The following is an 18185-nucleotide window of genomic DNA, read 5'->3' on the forward strand; positions in this document are numbered from 1 at the left end:
GCTTATTTAATGGCTAATAAACAAACGATTTTACGACCGGTGTCAAATGTTTTATACGCTTTCTGACGATCTGATCGGCTCTCTCTCACTCCATCACTCTCTCCCACCTTCTCTCTCTCGCTCTATGTTCACCTTGATCACATTGAAGCCTAATAAATATTAAAAACCTTTCAGGAGATCCCTACTCAAGGAATTCAAATCAGGCTTTCATATCTTGGAGGGTATTCATTGACTGTGTGTGAACGTCTGAGGCCTGGAGCAAGATGTTTGATCATTTTGAGAAGTTCAGAGATTACTAGAAGAATATTTTTTCCGAGGACCACTCAGGAATAAACTTCAAAAACTCTCAATTATTTTGTGTAATTGAGGCTAATTCAGTTCTGATGAATCATGGATACAAGCTCCAATCAGGAAATGGATCCATGTATTGATGATTGGTTGCTTTGTTCACTGTATTGGTATTTCGAGGTTGACTGGTAGAGAGGAATTAAAATCCTGAATCCACCTGATGAAAATTATTTTCATTTTATTCCATCAGTAACAATTGATAAATAATCTCCAGTGATGATATCCACTAAGAACTGTATCTAAGCAGCATTGGTATCATTCTGGTTACAATCTACATCGAAAATTATACTTTCAAATCAATGAGCTCGTTAATTCATCAAGGCTGTGCAAAGGCTAAAAATAAACTTGCTACTGGTGATATTTTTCAAACTCTTTTCGATTTGTGTATCATGAAGGTATGAGAATGAAAAAGGTTTCTCAGAAAAACATTTTTTTCGATCATTACTTTTTGAGATATAAGCGCCTGAAGTTTACATTTTTGGGACTAAACATTTCAAGTTCGGTAGGAGATAAATCCATGTGATTCAGAGGATCGATTCTTAATGGTATTGTTGATCTAGTAAAACAACAGTTTTCTGAAAATATTATTTTTTGAGAAAGTTATTCAATTTACTAAAAATGACCAAAAATAACTCAACTGAAAGTTTTTTTTGTCATTTCTAGTAGATTGAATAACTTTCTCAAAAATCAATATTTTTATAAAATTTTCAATTTACTAGATTAACAGCAGCATCAAGAATCGATCCTCTAAATCACATGGATTTATCTCCCACCGACCTTGAAATGTTCTGTCCCAAAAATTCAATCTTTAGGCGCTTATATCTCAAAAAGTAATGATCGGAAAAAAATGTTTTCCTGAGAAACCTTTTTCATTTTGATAGCTTCATGATTTACAAATCGAAAAACTTTGAAAAATATCACCAGTATAAATTTTATTTTCAGCCTTTGCATAGCTTTAAATGGTTCATAATCTATACCATGATAGAGGAAAGAACTGGCTTATACACGTACAGGATAGGAAAATAAGGTTTGACGCATCATCACGTCTGAACTACTGGACTGATTAACTTGTAATCTTGTATATAGATTATTAATCAACCGAGGATGGTTATAGGCATATTTCCAACTTTTCAAGATTTCATTACGTCAAGTTTTCAGTTTGTCAAGTTTTAAAATAGACCCCTTGCGGAGAACGGGTTATCTGCTAGTAACTTTCACCCGGTAAACAAATAATTCGGAAAATATTGAGCGAGTTTAGTTAGGTTAGTTGATGATATAAACGGATCAGTATTCAATTTACTGGAAGCGCATACCTTTGAATGATAGGATGCAATCCTATTATATTAAGCGAGCAATTTCTGTATCTATATATCTGGCTATTTTTATATCTGGTTATTTTTATATCTGGCTATTTTTATATCTGATTATTTATGTTTAACGGATCTCGAAGTCGGCTCTAACGATTTTCACGAAATTTGGAACATAGTAGGTTTATGATATAAAGATTCGATTGCACTAGGTCTCATCCTTGGAAAAACTCGCTGAACGACATTAAAAGGATAATTCATCCTTGGCTGAAACAGCTGTAGATAGTAAAAAAGTAAGTGAGCGAGTGAGTATGTGAAAAATCAAAATATCGCATCCCCGAAATTCATAAGATGACGTATAGCCAGCTGTGAAATATAAACACGATCATTTTAGAGAATTGTGTTCTGTTTATCAATAAATGAAAATAACGAGCGAAGCTCGGTGCCCCGATATTGGAAAAATAACGTGTAGAAATAATAACTGTATCAAATGAGCAATAATGGCTAGATAGTGGATTGCGGAGTAATAAACCTCAAATGATCAAGTATTTAACAGTAATGGAATGGCTAGGCTTGAGTCTCTTCCATTGTTTTCAATGTTCAATTGAACCTGTAATAAAAGAGCTACAGGATCCCGTGGTTGCCTTTTTCATGGTCAGGTCCCTTGCAATCAACAGACTTCATTCCCGTCCGGCATAGGTCTGCAACGCTTTCTCCACATAAAAAAGGATCTTAGAGGACTGTAAAGTCGCAATGGCTTATTGTCCAAGGCACTGTTTGGCTCTAGATTTCTTTTTTAGACCTTGCCAAAAATCCCGAACAAAGGTAAAAGGGTTGTTTTAACCCTTGACGAAGTAAGAGCCTTCAGGTGCGGTGCAAATAAATCAATGAGGGTTCCCAAAGGAGAAAGTTTGTTCTAAAAAACAGGAATAAGTCACCTCGGACAAGAAACACGTGGATTTCTCTACCCTTTCAGTCGATGGGTTTCTACTCTGGTATTCTCATTTGGTGGAGTAGCCAGTCGACGGAGGATAAAGTGCTTTTAGAAAATTCCTTGATAGGTTTGCTTCTTAGGGATTTATAGATTTTTGATAGGGTATTCTGAGTAGACTATCAGTTGCGAATGTGTCTCAAATAGTTTCTTTTGATGAGTTCCATATAATTTCTATAGTTACAAATGAGTATCATAGGGTTTCTTTTGATATGTAATATATTTTTTTCAGGGCATTCTATTATTTAGGCTATTAGTTGGGAATGAGTTTCAGGTTAGGGTCAGGTTTCAGTATGTGTGAACTTTGTTCATTTCTGAAAATAGATAGATAAATGTCTTTTATTTACATTTTACAATAAAAGTGATGTGGGCGAAATTGAGTCAATAGAAGCCCCCTCTTCCATGTAACCCACAAGATGAGAGAGAATAAAGGGTTAAACTAGAATATTTTCAAATAATTCCACATATCTCAATAATAATAGGAATTTTCTAGAATACAATCATAACGTAGACATGGTATTGGAAATTCTTGCATATAATAGCGATTTGGAAAACTACGAATAATATTATTTTACATGACGAATACACTTTTTCAAGTATTTTTGAGATTCATTTTAATTTATTCATTTTATTATTTCCAGGTCAAGATAAGCATTTCAGACCGAATGAAGCTCAAAGAGTCATAAGATGCCAATTGGGATTAGGAGACGGTTGGAGATGATTGGTTTAAACTGAATGGTAAGATTTACTCCGTATTTCAGACTATAGTAATATCAATTTGAAAATGCCGACTCGTTAAATCTAATTCAATTCACTCATAATTGCTATCATAGAACTGCTGATTTCTCAATTCTTCTGATTTGATAGGAAAGAAAATGTCAGTAACAAACTTCGTCTGACTGCCAAAGCACAAGTTACATAAAGTTGGCATTGGCCGAATCCCTCCATCCAATTCCAAGACACTCTTGAATGTTGATATATGTCAAATTTATTACTGTCTTGATGATCTATTGTGAGTCTGGATTGTTATTGAATTGAAAATCTCATGCAATATTGCAGCCAGAGCAATTATTGTCATAGTTGAATCTGAAAAATGATGAAACTGAACTAGTAAAAGTAGGGAACTATAATTCCAAAAGTTTTTGACTTGATTTACAAGATTTACTAGAAATGTGAATCAACTCTATTCTCATCTTAGAAGCAATTATATTATTTCTCATCAGAGAATAGTAATGAGAGAAATATTGTAATTGGATGAACAGCCACTCATAATTTTACCCGAATAGCAAAGCCAATTATGAGAAGAGAAGTCGTTTTGGAAAGCTTAATTGAATATATTTTCATATAGCCTATTGTGTTGAGCTGTATATATTAAGGTGCGTACAGATATACGCGCCGCGAACATGAGCAATTCACTCTTAATCAGCTGATGCCAAGATTTTTATATCTGTATCTTACCGTTTCTGTAAAAATACAGATATAGTCAGCTAATTAAAAGTGAATTTCTCATGTTCGCGGCGCGTATATCTGTACGCACCTTAATCGGAACATACTGAGGATATGTTTAAGAATGAGTATAGACACAAATCAGTTATTATTTAGCTCAATCAGCAAATAATTGAAATATAAAGTGAATATATAAATGGAAAGAGTCAGAGTACAAAATTGCAATATAAATGTGGAGGGGGAACTAGAAATAAATATTTAAATTCCCTTTTTAGTTCCAATGTAACCGAAAATTGATCAGTTTGAGAATAGAATCATCATAATAATCTGATCAGCATCTCATGAATGTGAATAGGATCATGTAAATGTGAAAACTAAGTACAAAGTACGGTGTGTACAATCCGTTGATGCTATTTTACTCCATTGCATTTAGTTGGCAGAGATAAAGTCCGAGAATATCTTGTTTTTAAACTTGACCTTCACTACCCTGGGCGAAGATGGTTGCAAGCCAATCAGATAGGCTCTGCTCGTATCCGACGAAACTAAAATATGCCAAGTCCCAACATAAGATTCGCACGATAAGAAACAAAGTATTTTCGAAACAATTATTGACGTCAATTTAAGTCTAAAATTCTATAAACTTGTTATAGCAGTTCAACATCATGGTCTATTCTTGAAAGTAATGTATGCCTGATAATGCATGACTGTTTTTACCCAGCATATTTCTCAAAGAAAGCTTTTTGAATGGTTTCAATTAAAATGAATTTTAAGAGGACATAATAAATCCGATGAAATGAGCTTTCTTCAAAGTCATATAAATGCTTCAATGTTGTCTTCCATCACGAACTGCTTATTATTAAATCACTTTTTGCTGCAGATATCTGACTGCTAGTCGTTTTTTCTAATAGCAAAAAGTGATTCATATAAATGATTGTTACATCTGAATACAGTTGAATTGGATGATTCATCCGCGAGTCAAATCAAATTCAAATTGAAAATATTCTTCATTCTAGAAAATACGTTTATACAATGATGAATACAATTACAATAATTGTAATAGAAATATATGGAATACCCCTACAAAGACTACACTGTGTGTTGGGGTTGAGGTATCACTAGTAGTTTTCTGTACATTTCAATTTGATTCAGTAACTTTACTTCTGAGTCTTAACCTCAAATTTAAATTATAGCTACAGCTAAACAATTATAAACCAGCTATGACAATTTTTGGCAATTACAAAGCACGAAATATATTTTTAAAAATTACTCAATCTGTTTTGGATGGTAACTTCCATGGATTTTAATAGGCTAATCAATCTTAGGCCAATCACGATTGGCAATGGATTTCATAGGCTGATCACGATCTGATTCTATCAATTCTATTAAAGCCCAATCATACAAATAATACTCGTATATGATGCTCAACGATCATGGAACGGATTGAATCTCTTGGATTATCCCGTTGAATCTATATATTGAATTAGGAATCTTGATTCAATCTCTTGAATTTTTGATGCTGTTGTGTTTTGAAGTTGTGAAGCTTTCAAAACCGTTTCAATTTTCGTGAACTAAGGCTAGCTACACACACATTGATTTTGTTCGTATGATTTTTTGTCGTCCTTATGGATTCTAGCAGATTGAACAGAACTTGACAAACATCATCTGTTTGAAATCATCTGTTCAATTCGATAGAATTTATAAAGACGGCAAAATATCGTACGAACAAGAATCGATGTGTGTGTGCGAGGCTTAAGGCTAGCTACACACACATTGATTTTGGTCGTACGATATTTTACCGTCCTTATAAATTCTATTAGATTGAACAGATGATTTCAAACATATGATGTTTGCCAAGTTCCGTTTAATCTCATAGAATTCATAGTGACGACAAAATATCGTACGACCAAAATCGATGTGTGTGTAACTAGCCTTAGAGTTAAAATATCGCCAAAAGATTTCTTAGTGCGCCTCTAAAGGCGCACTCAGCAGGCGCGTTCAACTGAACATACCTACCAAATTTGAACGTTTTTGGTCTGGTAGATTTTTAGTTCTGCGAGTGAGTGAGTGAGTGAGTGAGTGTGTCAGTCAGTCAGTCAGTCAGTCAGTGAGTGCCATTTCGCTTTTATATAAATAGATTGAACAGAACTTGACAAACATCATCTGTTTGAAATCATCTGTTTAATTCGATAGAATTTATAAAGACGGCAAAATATCGTACGAACAAGAATCGATGTGTGTGTGCGAAGCTTAAGGCTAGCTACACACACATTGATTTTGTTCGTACGATTTTTTGCCGTCCCTATTTATTCTATAAGATTGAATAGATGATGTTTGTCAAGTTCTTTTCAATCTGCTAGAATTCATAAGGGCGGCAAAATATCGTACGAACAAAAATCTATGTGTGTGCAACTGGCCGTAGCCAGAAGGTATATAATTGTGTTTCTTTCAAGTCTCAATAATTAAGGTTCTACTAATTTGAATTGAAATGAGTGATTACATGGAAGTTGATATCTGTTTTAAATGGAGAAATTTCTAGAGACCACAGATTTCAAGAGCCTGTCAGTAACAACCAGCTATTGCGACATTACGAAGTAGGATAGTCCACATAAAATAGATTAAAACGGAGTCGAATGCAAAGTAAACCACGCTTAATATCGTGAGAGAGTATTCTATTTTATGAGCAAATCAGTTGAAGCGGTGATAAAAGTTATGACTGTTCATATTGCGTTAGCTGATAAGACATCATCTGGATGATGATGATTATGAGAATGATAGAAGATTGTTGAAAAATTGTGGAAAATTGCGGCGAGCATTGTTTGTGAGCGTTTTTAAATTTGCAATGGCCTATTCTCTAGCAATAAACCATTGTGAAAGGACAGGACTCAATAGTAACGAGTTTAATTGCAGCAAAAATTATCCGTAAACAATAGTCTACAATGATGGATGATGGGATACAATGCGTACCTGATTTCATAAGACTGAGAGGAAGGATAATCGATGCGTCAAGTTGAAAAGAGAAGGAGACCGTGAGGAATTGTAGACATAATTGGTCTTCAGATTAATAAGCTTTGAGCGGGAAAAGGCTGTGACGAGAGACTGGATCCAAGATGGCCGCCAGTTTTTGGGAGGCTGAGGACTTGGTTGCCATGGCAACGGAACTACCCTCCAATAGGATTCCGAGTAGGAACCCCCACTATCAAGCTTCCACAATACAGGAGAATATCTCCTGTATATCAGTCTTTCTCACTCTTTCAATCACCCTCTCACTTCTCCTTCTTCACTCTCTTCTTCTGGCTTCAACCTATTCTCAGCGCTCTCAAACTGACTATCGGTAGGATCACACTTGCTCAAATAGTCGCTTATTCTCCTTTCTGAATTTCTTTAGGACCTGTTCACAATTGTGTATTAAAGTTTGAAGTGTCGCTGTAACACCTCTGCAGTATGTAAACTTACTTCGAGAATTAGGGAGTTGTTTCAGTCATGATCGAGGAATATATTCACACTTTACGTTCTGTTTTAGTGAACCTAAAAGCTTCGAGAACAATATTTCTCGTGATCTTGCTAGTTGATGTATTATATCGATTGTAAGGGTTTGTTTCACTCAGATTGTTACAGGGATCAAATCAGATTTGCTATTTTTATTCATGCATATGAAGAGAGAGAGAGAGAGAGAGAGAGAGAGAGAGAGAGAGAGAGAGAGAGAGAGAGAGAGTGTGTGTGAGAGAGAGAGGGAATGAGATTGATTGAGTACTTTATTTATGTAGATTACAATATATAGCCTACTGGCTTATACACTTACATACAATAGCTTACAATACAGCAAAATCATAGATGAATTTACAAAATGTAAATTAAGAAAATAATTATTGAGCTGTGATATGAAAAAAAGCAATTTGTAATAACTGTAGGTAAAATAGATAATATTGTTATGCATCTACATAAATTGGCGGAGCTTTGGACATACCAATGTCCATTCTTCGGAAAGAATATTCGAAGTATCCTTCCCACTAACTCTCTACCAAATGAAAGAGGGAGAGAGAGAGAGTGAGTGAGTAAGATGATGTTAGAGCTAAGAACTCCCATCGTGGAAGGAATACTTTTGCGATAGCCTAATTCCATTATCTAAACCTGGTGAGAATGAAAAGGAATTGTTCTATTTAGATCTTCAGATTATGAAGGGGTAAGTGGTAGCTTCATATTCATGGAATCCCATGTCCCACCGTGAAGCAGTATTGATTTTCAGTCACTTGCATTCATGATTTGGGATTGACAAGAATTATTGGAGGGAAAACTTTTGATTTACAGTTGAAAATAGTACCATGTAATAGAAACTACCAGAAACTTCCTCATTCGAGACTGTGGAAGATTCATTGGAAATTTTGAAGATTAAACTTTAAAAATCAAGAATCAAGAATTCTATTTGCTACAAAAAAATTTACAAAAAGCGATTAGCATGGTCAAACTATCAAATACTTTATAATAACAATACAAAAGTTTGAAGTACGGTAAGTTAATAGCATTAATACATTCAAATAAAGAACAGAAATGTTGTTGTTTTTGTTGTAAAAACCCTCAAACTCTGAATGTTTTTGGGGAATGTGTGTAAATTTGATTTTGGATTACAACAAAATTCACTTCAAACTGAGTTCAATCCGAATCAAATCTGAACCACTTCATTCTTTGATCTGCATTCTTCAGTCACAATGAATTGGAAGTGAACACACCTAAAGCCTACTATTTATGAAAATTTTGAAATTTTAGAAAATAACATTTTGTGTATACAATACTGTAGATATTTTCCTGTTTCAATTCCGGATACTTAAGGCCTATTATCGTACATTTGAGGATATCATATTAGGTTTTATTATTATGTTTAACGATACACTACCAAGTTTTATCTTCTGCTTGAAGTCTTGAAATACAAATTAAGCTTTGAGCTTGTTTGAGTCGAAGAGATTTGCTTGAATACACTTGAAAGAGGCTACTCAGAAGAAGCCTAGAACAACAAAATCTTGAACCCACTCCAACTTATAGTTTCATCATTTCTCAATCATACATCTTCATCTCTCAACAAAGCTCCGCCAATTTATGTAGATGCTTAACAATATAATTATTATCTATAGTTATTATATTACAAATTGCTTTTTCATATCATATACAGTTCAATAATTATTTTCTTAGTCTATATTATGTAAATTCATCTATCATTTTGCTGTATTGTAAGCTATTGTATATAAGTGTATAAGCCAGTATATCTTGTAATTTACATAAATAAAGTAATCAATCAATCAAATGATAATAGCTTACTTGACATCTAAGAAAATTAATTGGTTACTCAATTCAAAAAAATCGGTCATTGTTTGAAATCCAAGTCCTTCATGCCAAGTAATCGTTCATCGATTTTAAAGAGCTGCATTAGTATATTCACGACTAGAAAATTTTCATTGGAATATTCTGACCCACTTACAATTTATCTACTTCAATGACTCATAGGAATCGGAGTCAATTTCAAACAAGATTGCCGATAATATCTAATCTTTCCTGCAATAATATTCAACAATACACATCATACACTGGTCTCTCTGAGTTGAATAGCTATTAAAATATGAATTCAAAGTAATAATATGTGACTGAACGTTCTTAACATTGCAATCAAAAGTAATTACAACATGGCTCAAGTTATGTGACTGATCACCAGGCCTGCAAGAATATTTATAGTCAGTACAAATGAAAGGCGACAGCATAATGTCTGTCATAAAATTTATATCATTGCCATTAGAATGATATAGAGGTCTGTTTAATGAACGCCTCTATTTTATAAGCACTGGTCTCTTCATAGAGCGGGAATTGTCAATAACTGAGGGAAAGCAGCAGACTCGGCTCTAGCTGTGTAATTAACACTAATTAATAGGCCACTGGATTGGAGGCAATTCTGTGAATGCTCGTTTTATGACTGCTTTTAGAGCATGAGGGTTGACGCATGAACAAACAAGCTTTGGAAAGTATAGATTGCTTGCTCAATAACACATCCAGAATATGAGAGAATTGGTAAAAATGGGAGTTCTTCATTGAATCTTATGAGACTATACATAGGATATATGTAATATATATAGGACTAGTCGTCAGGCTCGCTTCGCTCGCCATATCCGTCTAGCGAGGGGGCTCCGCCCCCTGGACCCCCGACTGGATCGTCCAAGAATGAGATCAGCCGGCTCGCTTCGCTCGCCTGCATTTTTCATTTGAGCATTTTTATCATATGTTAGAACAATCCAGTCGAGGGTCCAGACTAAACGTCTGGCTAAACGGATATGGCGAGCGAAGCGAGCCTGACGGCTAGTAATATAATATTCCCAGGATTGAAGTAGCAGTACCCAATCAATTTTTCCGCGATAAATGCATTTAAATCTTCAACTTGGTGCCAACCTAACAAAGTCAACTCAACTTAATGCCAACCTGACAAAATTATTAATTTAGTTGCTAGTTAACAACTGCTTCGAAGAGGTACTCTATCTAGATTATAGTTCTATAGTAACATATGATATGGAAATTTCAATTATAATTAAGAGATTGGGAGAAGAAGAATATACATGCTGAAAGACGAACTTTAAACCCTTAAAAACAACCCTTAGAGTTAATATTAACAAAAGATTTCTTAGTGCGCCTCTAAAGGGCCAACTGAACATACCTACCAAATTTGAACGTTTTTGGTCCGGTAGATTTTTAGTTATGCGAGTGAGTGAGTGGGTGAGTGAGTCAGTCAGTCAGTGAGTGAGTGCCATTTCGCTTTTATATATATATATATAATATATATATATATAATATATATATATAGATATATATAATATTATAGGATATATGTAATATAAATATATAATATGAGAGTTTAATGTAGAATTGGTAAAAATGGGAGTTCTTCATTGAATCTTATGGAGACTTATACTTAGGATAGTTCGAGGAGGGGTTGTGTTCTTTGCTTGAGGCCGGTTTTCAGTATTTAGTATTATTTTTATTTCAGTTTTTAGTATAGTTAGTGAAGGATTGAGTACGTTGCTTGAGGCCGGTTTCCAGTATTTAGTTGTTGGTAATATTTTGAGGATCAGGGTTATTATGATGTGTTAGTTTTGGAGAGGATGGTATACGTCCCTTCAAGCGAGCATGAATGAATACTATGTCTTTTCATATGACTTTTTACTGTTACTTGAAAATAGCATTATATAGCCGAAACATATAATCAGCTGTGCTAATAGTAAAGTTGTGTTCCTTTTCTGGCTTAAAAATTTGCAAAATTACTCAACAATTTCCAATTTGTAGAGATTTGAGTGAATTTTTTTGTTTTCAATCAGTTTTTAAATATCAAAATTCAAAATGTTTAGCTTTGTCATTAGTTTTGAATTGAAAATTGGACTTTATGAAGTGAAAGTGGAATCTTAACCAGATTCTTTTTGAAACTTTTATTTGTAAAAATTTGGGAGAAGACAGTTCTGGGCTATGCCTGTTGTCTTCTCCCAATCATAATATATTTATTATAATTATGATTTTGTAATTGTCAATGACATAAATAAATGAATAACATGTCGTGACGAAATAATTTAAAAAGGGTACTCAGATTTTATTTTTATTCATATGAATTCTATGTTTCAGTAACTATTTTTTCAGGTAATAAGTGATAGTAAACATGTAAATTAATTTTTAGAGAGGGAGGCCTATGGCCGTTGAAGCGAGCATGATAATTATGTTCTAAGTTTCCATACTATGTTTCAGTACTATTATGGTTTTATGTAGTATGTGATAGTAAATATGTAAATTTTGAGTTTTAGAGAGGAAGGCCTACGTCCCTTGAAGCGAGCATAAATATGTGCTAACTTCTCATACTATGTTTCAGTTCTATGGTTTTTACATAGAAGACAATATAATATGGCATAGCAAACCATTGCCTAATATACATACCACAACACATAATATTGTATATAAAGTGGATCATAGCATAAGTAAGGGTCATTGATATCTTCATGAACGAATGACTCATGATTTTCAAATAATCAAAAAAAAAATAATAACTTTTTTGTTATACTTGTTCAATTGCAGCTTTTTTCCGTGCATTAAATCAAGCCGGTAAACAGCTGTTTTCATTAAAGCATACTATACTGTAAAGAGATCATTTTATGTTCTCTTTACAGTCGAGTATGTTAGGACTCTACTGAGTCCTAATAACATCTGAGTAATTAATATACCTACTCAAATAATTATTGAAGAACTCATTTGAAGAGTTTCAAGTGATAAGAACTCATCTGAAATCTTATAATTTAGGACGTTATTATTTTATTTGTGCTCGAAGGGTCTGTCTATTATGAACTAGGAACTACGGGCTAGGTCATGTTTATAGAATGCAGTAGCTCGAGCAGCAGCAGGTAATGTTTTCTGTTTCTCAGCAATATTATTCTTTCTCAGATGAGTATGACAAAAAATATTGTACGTAACTTGTACGGTAACATATTTACCGCATTCGTATGATAATTCTGCCCTCAACTACGTTTCGGGCAGAAACAACCATACTTATGCGGTAAATTATCGTTACCGGAATGTTACGTAAAGTACTATTGATGGAATGAAATAGGCTATAAGAGGTGGAGGTGAGGGAAGAAACAATGGGCAGAAGGTAGAAGAGAAGGTTTTTGGAAAATAAAAGTAAAACGGGACACAAAGGAATTCTGTTAGATGGTGGTGGTGCTGAAGGTGAAGTATAGTGAATTGGTAAAAATATAAAGAGAAGATACAAAAACAGACAACAAAAACAGGGTTCAATGACTACAATCATTCAGGGAACAGGAAAAGAGTGGGTATGTAAGAACAAATGAGGAGTAGAAGAAAAGGAGAACCATAAAACCTAGTGAGAATCAATAGGGAGAACAGAATAAAGAATTGGAAAAATAATGAATGAGAGATCATGGTTTGTTTATTAATTTTGTAAGTTAAGATTTCTAAGATTGATACTCGTTGCAGCACACAAACTTCTGGTTTTGCTGGCAACGCCTGTAAGCTGATTTTGAGAAGAATTATTATTTATTTCATGTTTATGTTTGAAATAAGTTCTTGATGGTGTTTTTGTTTTAAAAGAATTGTATTTGTATTATGGCAAATAAATCATTTGTTTTGATTTGAGAGATCCGTTGATCAGTTTGGTATTTGATTAACTAGTTGGTAATCTACAATATTTTTGAAGAATGAAAGAATATTTTGTAGTTGAAGAATTCAGTATTTTGAGGAGAAGGAGAGTGAGAGAGACTGAAAAACATAACAACAAATGAAAGAGATAAGAAAATAGTAAATAATTGGTAGCTGAGTTGCAAAGTTGCATTGAAATGGTCAGAAAACCGTGTTCTATATTTTTTTAAATATTTTGAAAATGAAGTAATTTTCAAAGAATAATACAGCATTTATTTTTCATCAGTGGATAGATTCAAATCATTCACTAGATTATCGATTATTGAATTTTTTACTATCAACTTAGTTTCCATCGATGTAACCGTTCCAGAAGATAACATTTTTCTAAACGAAATACAAATATAAGACTAGCCCGCATAAGGGAATGAAGCATTGGTGAGACAAAGCATGCAAGGAACACCTTTTTAAGGGAACTAAGAGCAGTCTATTAGAATTGGTTGTTATGATAAAATGAATATCAATTTGTGATGCTTAACTTGTTCAAGTGTGATTTAACATTCAAATACGGTTAGGTGAAATATAAACTACGCTATGTTGTTACACAAATCATGCAATATATTAGTGAATAATAGAATGAAGGGATTCTATCGTGTGGATAATGCTTATGAATCATGTGCGCCCATGAATTTCAAGATTGATATCTTGGTTTCAAGTTGATTATTGAATATTATTGGCTGATCCTTCCACCTCATTTGTAAACATATCTAATAACTATGGTCTTCCCTTCAAGAAATCTTATAATAACCTCAAATTTCCAATTATTTCTTGAATCAATTAAAAACAATAAACCAAATTAAATCTGAATTATAATTATAATATCAAATTTGGAAAATCCGGTGTGGTACACTCACACAACTTTCCTTGCTCATTGATCTATAAAAATCATGTTTTTGGACTCAGGGGACCTTGAAACGTATAGAAAACATGAAATTAGGGTACCTTGAATTTTTTTGGAGAGCAATACTTTCCTTACCTATGGTAATAGGGCAAGGAAAATAATGAAACGTATAGAAAACATGGAATTAGGGTACCTTACTTTTTCTTGGAAAGCAATACTTTCCTTACCTATGGTAATAGGGCAAGGAAAGTTATGAAACGTATGGAAAACATGAAATTAGGGTACCTTACATTTTTTTTGGAAAGCAATACTTTCCTTACCTATGGTAATAGTGCAAGGAAAGTAAAAAACGACGAATGCTGAAAAACAGGATTGTTGAATAATGTAACTTCTCATCACCTGGTTGGGATTATTACTTCAGAGTCATCATATTGGAAAGAAAAAAATGTTAGTTCTATATATTTAATTCGATGTACTATAATTCCATACTTATGGCAGATAATAAAGGCCATTGAAATCGTAAGATATCACAAATGGAATTCTGTGATAAGGATGGAATTGGATTGATTACTAATCTATCAGTTAGTGATGTTTATAGATCAATTTCAAACCGGTAGCATTCATTCCATCTCATAGATCAACAAGCAATTTAAAAGTTGTCAAATTAGTTTCTCAGCCAATCTAGAATCAACTTCGATATAATTAACTTGAAGCTTCAAGCAACGTGATTTAACCGAGAGTTAACTATAATGGCCTCATTTCAATTCACGACTTGTTGAGATATTATCATACTATTTTTAGCTCGAGCTCAAGTGGAGGTCAACGCATATTAAGCCTGACTTTAAATAACTTCCTCAACTTAAAGCTACTTTCCAATATTATCTAAAATTTTAAATCATGATTTAAGTGACAAGTCATTCCTTGAGCTATCTCGAAATATTCCTATATTATGCTAAGTTGAGATTAAACATGTGTATGAGATTATATCCATAAACCAAATTGATTTGAACAATATAAAAATCTTGTACTACCCTTTTTCTTTAAAAACTTCAAAATAGTTCAACGACTAGTTTCGAACCTAACTTAGGTCATTTTCAAGTTGAAATGACCATGTTGTTTTATTTTTTTTCCAAAAGTAACCCATGTAAGTGAAGTGTTTTTAATCCATAAACCATTATGTTAGTAGTGGATTGAAATGTTGAGTTACAGATGGAATTAAATAGAGAATGCATTTATTCATATGCTAATTAATATATAATTATTATTCAACGAAAATCCTAAATAAATGCTGCAAATCACCCCGAAGACTTCTGCTACTGCAGACATTGACATCAGTAGTAGTTCTCATCGAATTTCCATCTAGCTGTTAACCCTGACATCAGGGTTAACATTGACATCAGGGTTAGACATTGACATCAGGGTTAGACATTGACATCAGGGATAACAGCTAGATGGAAATTCGATGAGAACTACTACTCATGTCAATGTCTGCAGTAGCAGAAGTCTTCGGGGTGATTTGCAGCATCTATTTATGATTTTCGTTAAATAATAATTATATATTAATTAGCATTTGAATAAATGCATTCTCTATCTGTAACTGGTTGGCCGCTATGGCTTCGTATAAAATGAGCGCTGCTATCCAGAGATTGTCAGTTTGGTGTAAGGGTAAGCATTCCTGACTGGCAATTGGGAGGTACCGGGTTCGATTCCCGGGCTGGCAACTAATTTTTGGATAGTAGTTCTCATCGAATTTCCATCTAGCTGCTAACCCTGATGTCAATGTCTGCAGTAGCAGAAGTCTTCGGGGTGATTTGCAGCATTTATTTAGGATTTTCGTTAAATAATAATTATATTTTAAATGTTGAGTTCCCACATCCATGACTGAATTTCCCTATTTCAATGAAAAAAAAATTATGATTATTGAGAAAAATGTTTGAAAAGAGACAAGTAATTCATAAAAAATTCACAAAAATTTCTATACTAAGCTACTTATATTGAGTGTTAATAAATTCATGAACCATTATGCTATTGTTAGGTTAGAACAGTTAATTCCCACATCCATCAATTGATTAGATAAATTGAAAAATTAATGATTGTTAAGAAAAATTTTGAAAATCAAAGCTGTTGATCAGCCTACCTGGTAATGATAGGCCCAACTGGTAGTCTCCTCTCCCTGTCAAACGTTAATAAATACGAATTTTAGAATTCTATTGAATTTAGATTTGAAATATTTATTAAAAACTAACAATCAATAACTAACATCACAATAATTTTACAGCATAATACGATAAAGAATTATTGAATCAATTATTAGTCAATGACATTTGTATAAATATTGCTAAAATGGGATGAGGATGAGCCAAAATATCTCAATATTCACTCTAGAAAACATCAAAAAATTAGGCTACTAAAAGATTTGTAGATGATTGAGGATCCACTCACAAGCTGAACCTGATGGAATTAGTCCAATGATATATTAACGCTATATATAAGTCCATTCCAAAAAAAGTATGTAGCAATTTATATTTTAATATTATTGTTCAATTTTGATAAATTTATTAGATTACATTGTTTAAATGTCAATATCTGTAAGAGATTCATCTTTCCCGATTATAATACAGTATCACCAAAGAGCAAGAACAACTCCTGTGGTATTCATGTGGTAGCCTATGAAATGTTGTCAGAAAAACACACATACACCTTCAGGTATCACCTGTTTATGATAACATTTGATGTATTAATACCATCATTATTATTGTGTTGTAGTACTGTACTATAGAAATTGCTCATAAATTAATTGTTATTTTAAATCTGTGTAAACAGTGTGTAGTGTTTGACTGTGATAGTTATACTTCAACTTGTAATTTTTTAATTGACCGAGCGAAGTGAGGTCTAAGATTCAAGTCGACGGTTTGGCATTTCTCTTAATGTTTAATGTTTATATGTTTATATGTTGCGCATTTACGGCGAAACGCGGTAATAGATTCTCATGAAATTTGACAGGTATGTTACTTTTTAAATTGCGCGTCGACGTATATACAAGGTTTTTTGGAAATTTTGCATTTCAAGGATAATATAAAAGGAAAAAGGAGCCTTGTTCATACTCCAATATTAGAGTAAAAATCAGACTATAGAATTATTCATCATAAATCAGCTGACAAGTGATTACACAGATGTGTGGAGAAGCCAGTCTATTGCTGTATTTCCATAAGGTCTATAGTTTCAATCAGGTATTTGTGGATGAGAATACTGCGTGAGGTCTACTGTTCACAGAACTATTAGTGGATAATGACGATTGTCTCAACATATTGTATGTTTTATGATAATAAACGATGATTTGATTTGACATGTATTACCCCTCTGTGGTGTCATTTACTCAGTGATAAGTGCCCACATATAAAAATAGTGGACGATGAAGAAACTGACTCTCTCATTGGAATTCTTAAATTGATAATACCCATGAAAATGTTGAAAATGATTCATCCTCATTCATAGCGTTCTGAAAAGAATCTTTTAACTGTTGGTTCGGGAGCTTCATGGTTATGAATGATGATTTCTATATCCATTAGAACCATTTGGATTGATTGCCATGGATAAAATTGTAATGTGAAATTTCCAGTTCAATATTATCATCAACATTTTTATAGTTTTTGCTTTTTAAATGTGATTTTGTGTTTGAAAATAGTTTTCTTGATTTTAAAATTTATAAAATAGGAACTCAGGAAGTGGAAGTGCAAATTTTTAGTGAGAAAAATGAAGAACCCAAGACATAACCTATGAACTTGAGTGTTGATATGAAATGACATTGCGTAATACGGCAAGGCAGAACATCCAAAAGGATCTCTCTGCCGATAAATGCCATAAGAGTAAATAAATAAATAAATAAATTTGGATTGATAACCATTAAAACTTCAACATGGTACTGATTTCTTCCATGGAAAATAATTGTTTCTAAAAAATGATGTTTTTCTACTGATAAATAATAATTTGACTCTGAAATAAAGATCCTATCTGAATGTGGCTATAACCGATA

The 18185-nt window shown here is 33.2% G+C and overlaps 1 protein-coding gene across 4 annotated transcripts in view; it reads right to left on the bottom strand.

Moving 5' to 3' along the window:
* LOC111046799 (homeobox protein abdominal-A homolog) overlaps positions 1-18185 on the bottom strand; it is a 132294-nt gene that overhangs the window by 8097 nt on the left and 106012 nt on the right. For 3 of the 4 annotated variants that reach the window (XM_039433900.1, XM_039433899.1, XM_039433901.1), the window contains exon 3: positions 16290-16325. The exons of the other annotated variant lie outside the window; for it this stretch is intronic. In XM_039433900.1, the coding sequence (XP_039289834.1) occupies positions 16290-16325 (36 nt within the window). The remainder of the gene's footprint in view (positions 1-16289; positions 16326-18185) is intronic. 4 annotated transcript variants of the gene reach the window in all.

This window comes from Nilaparvata lugens, chromosome 8 (assembly GCF_014356525.2).
Source record: "Nilaparvata lugens isolate BPH chromosome 8, ASM1435652v1, whole genome shotgun sequence".
Classification (NCBI taxonomy): domain Eukaryota; kingdom Metazoa; phylum Arthropoda; class Insecta; order Hemiptera; family Delphacidae; genus Nilaparvata; species Nilaparvata lugens.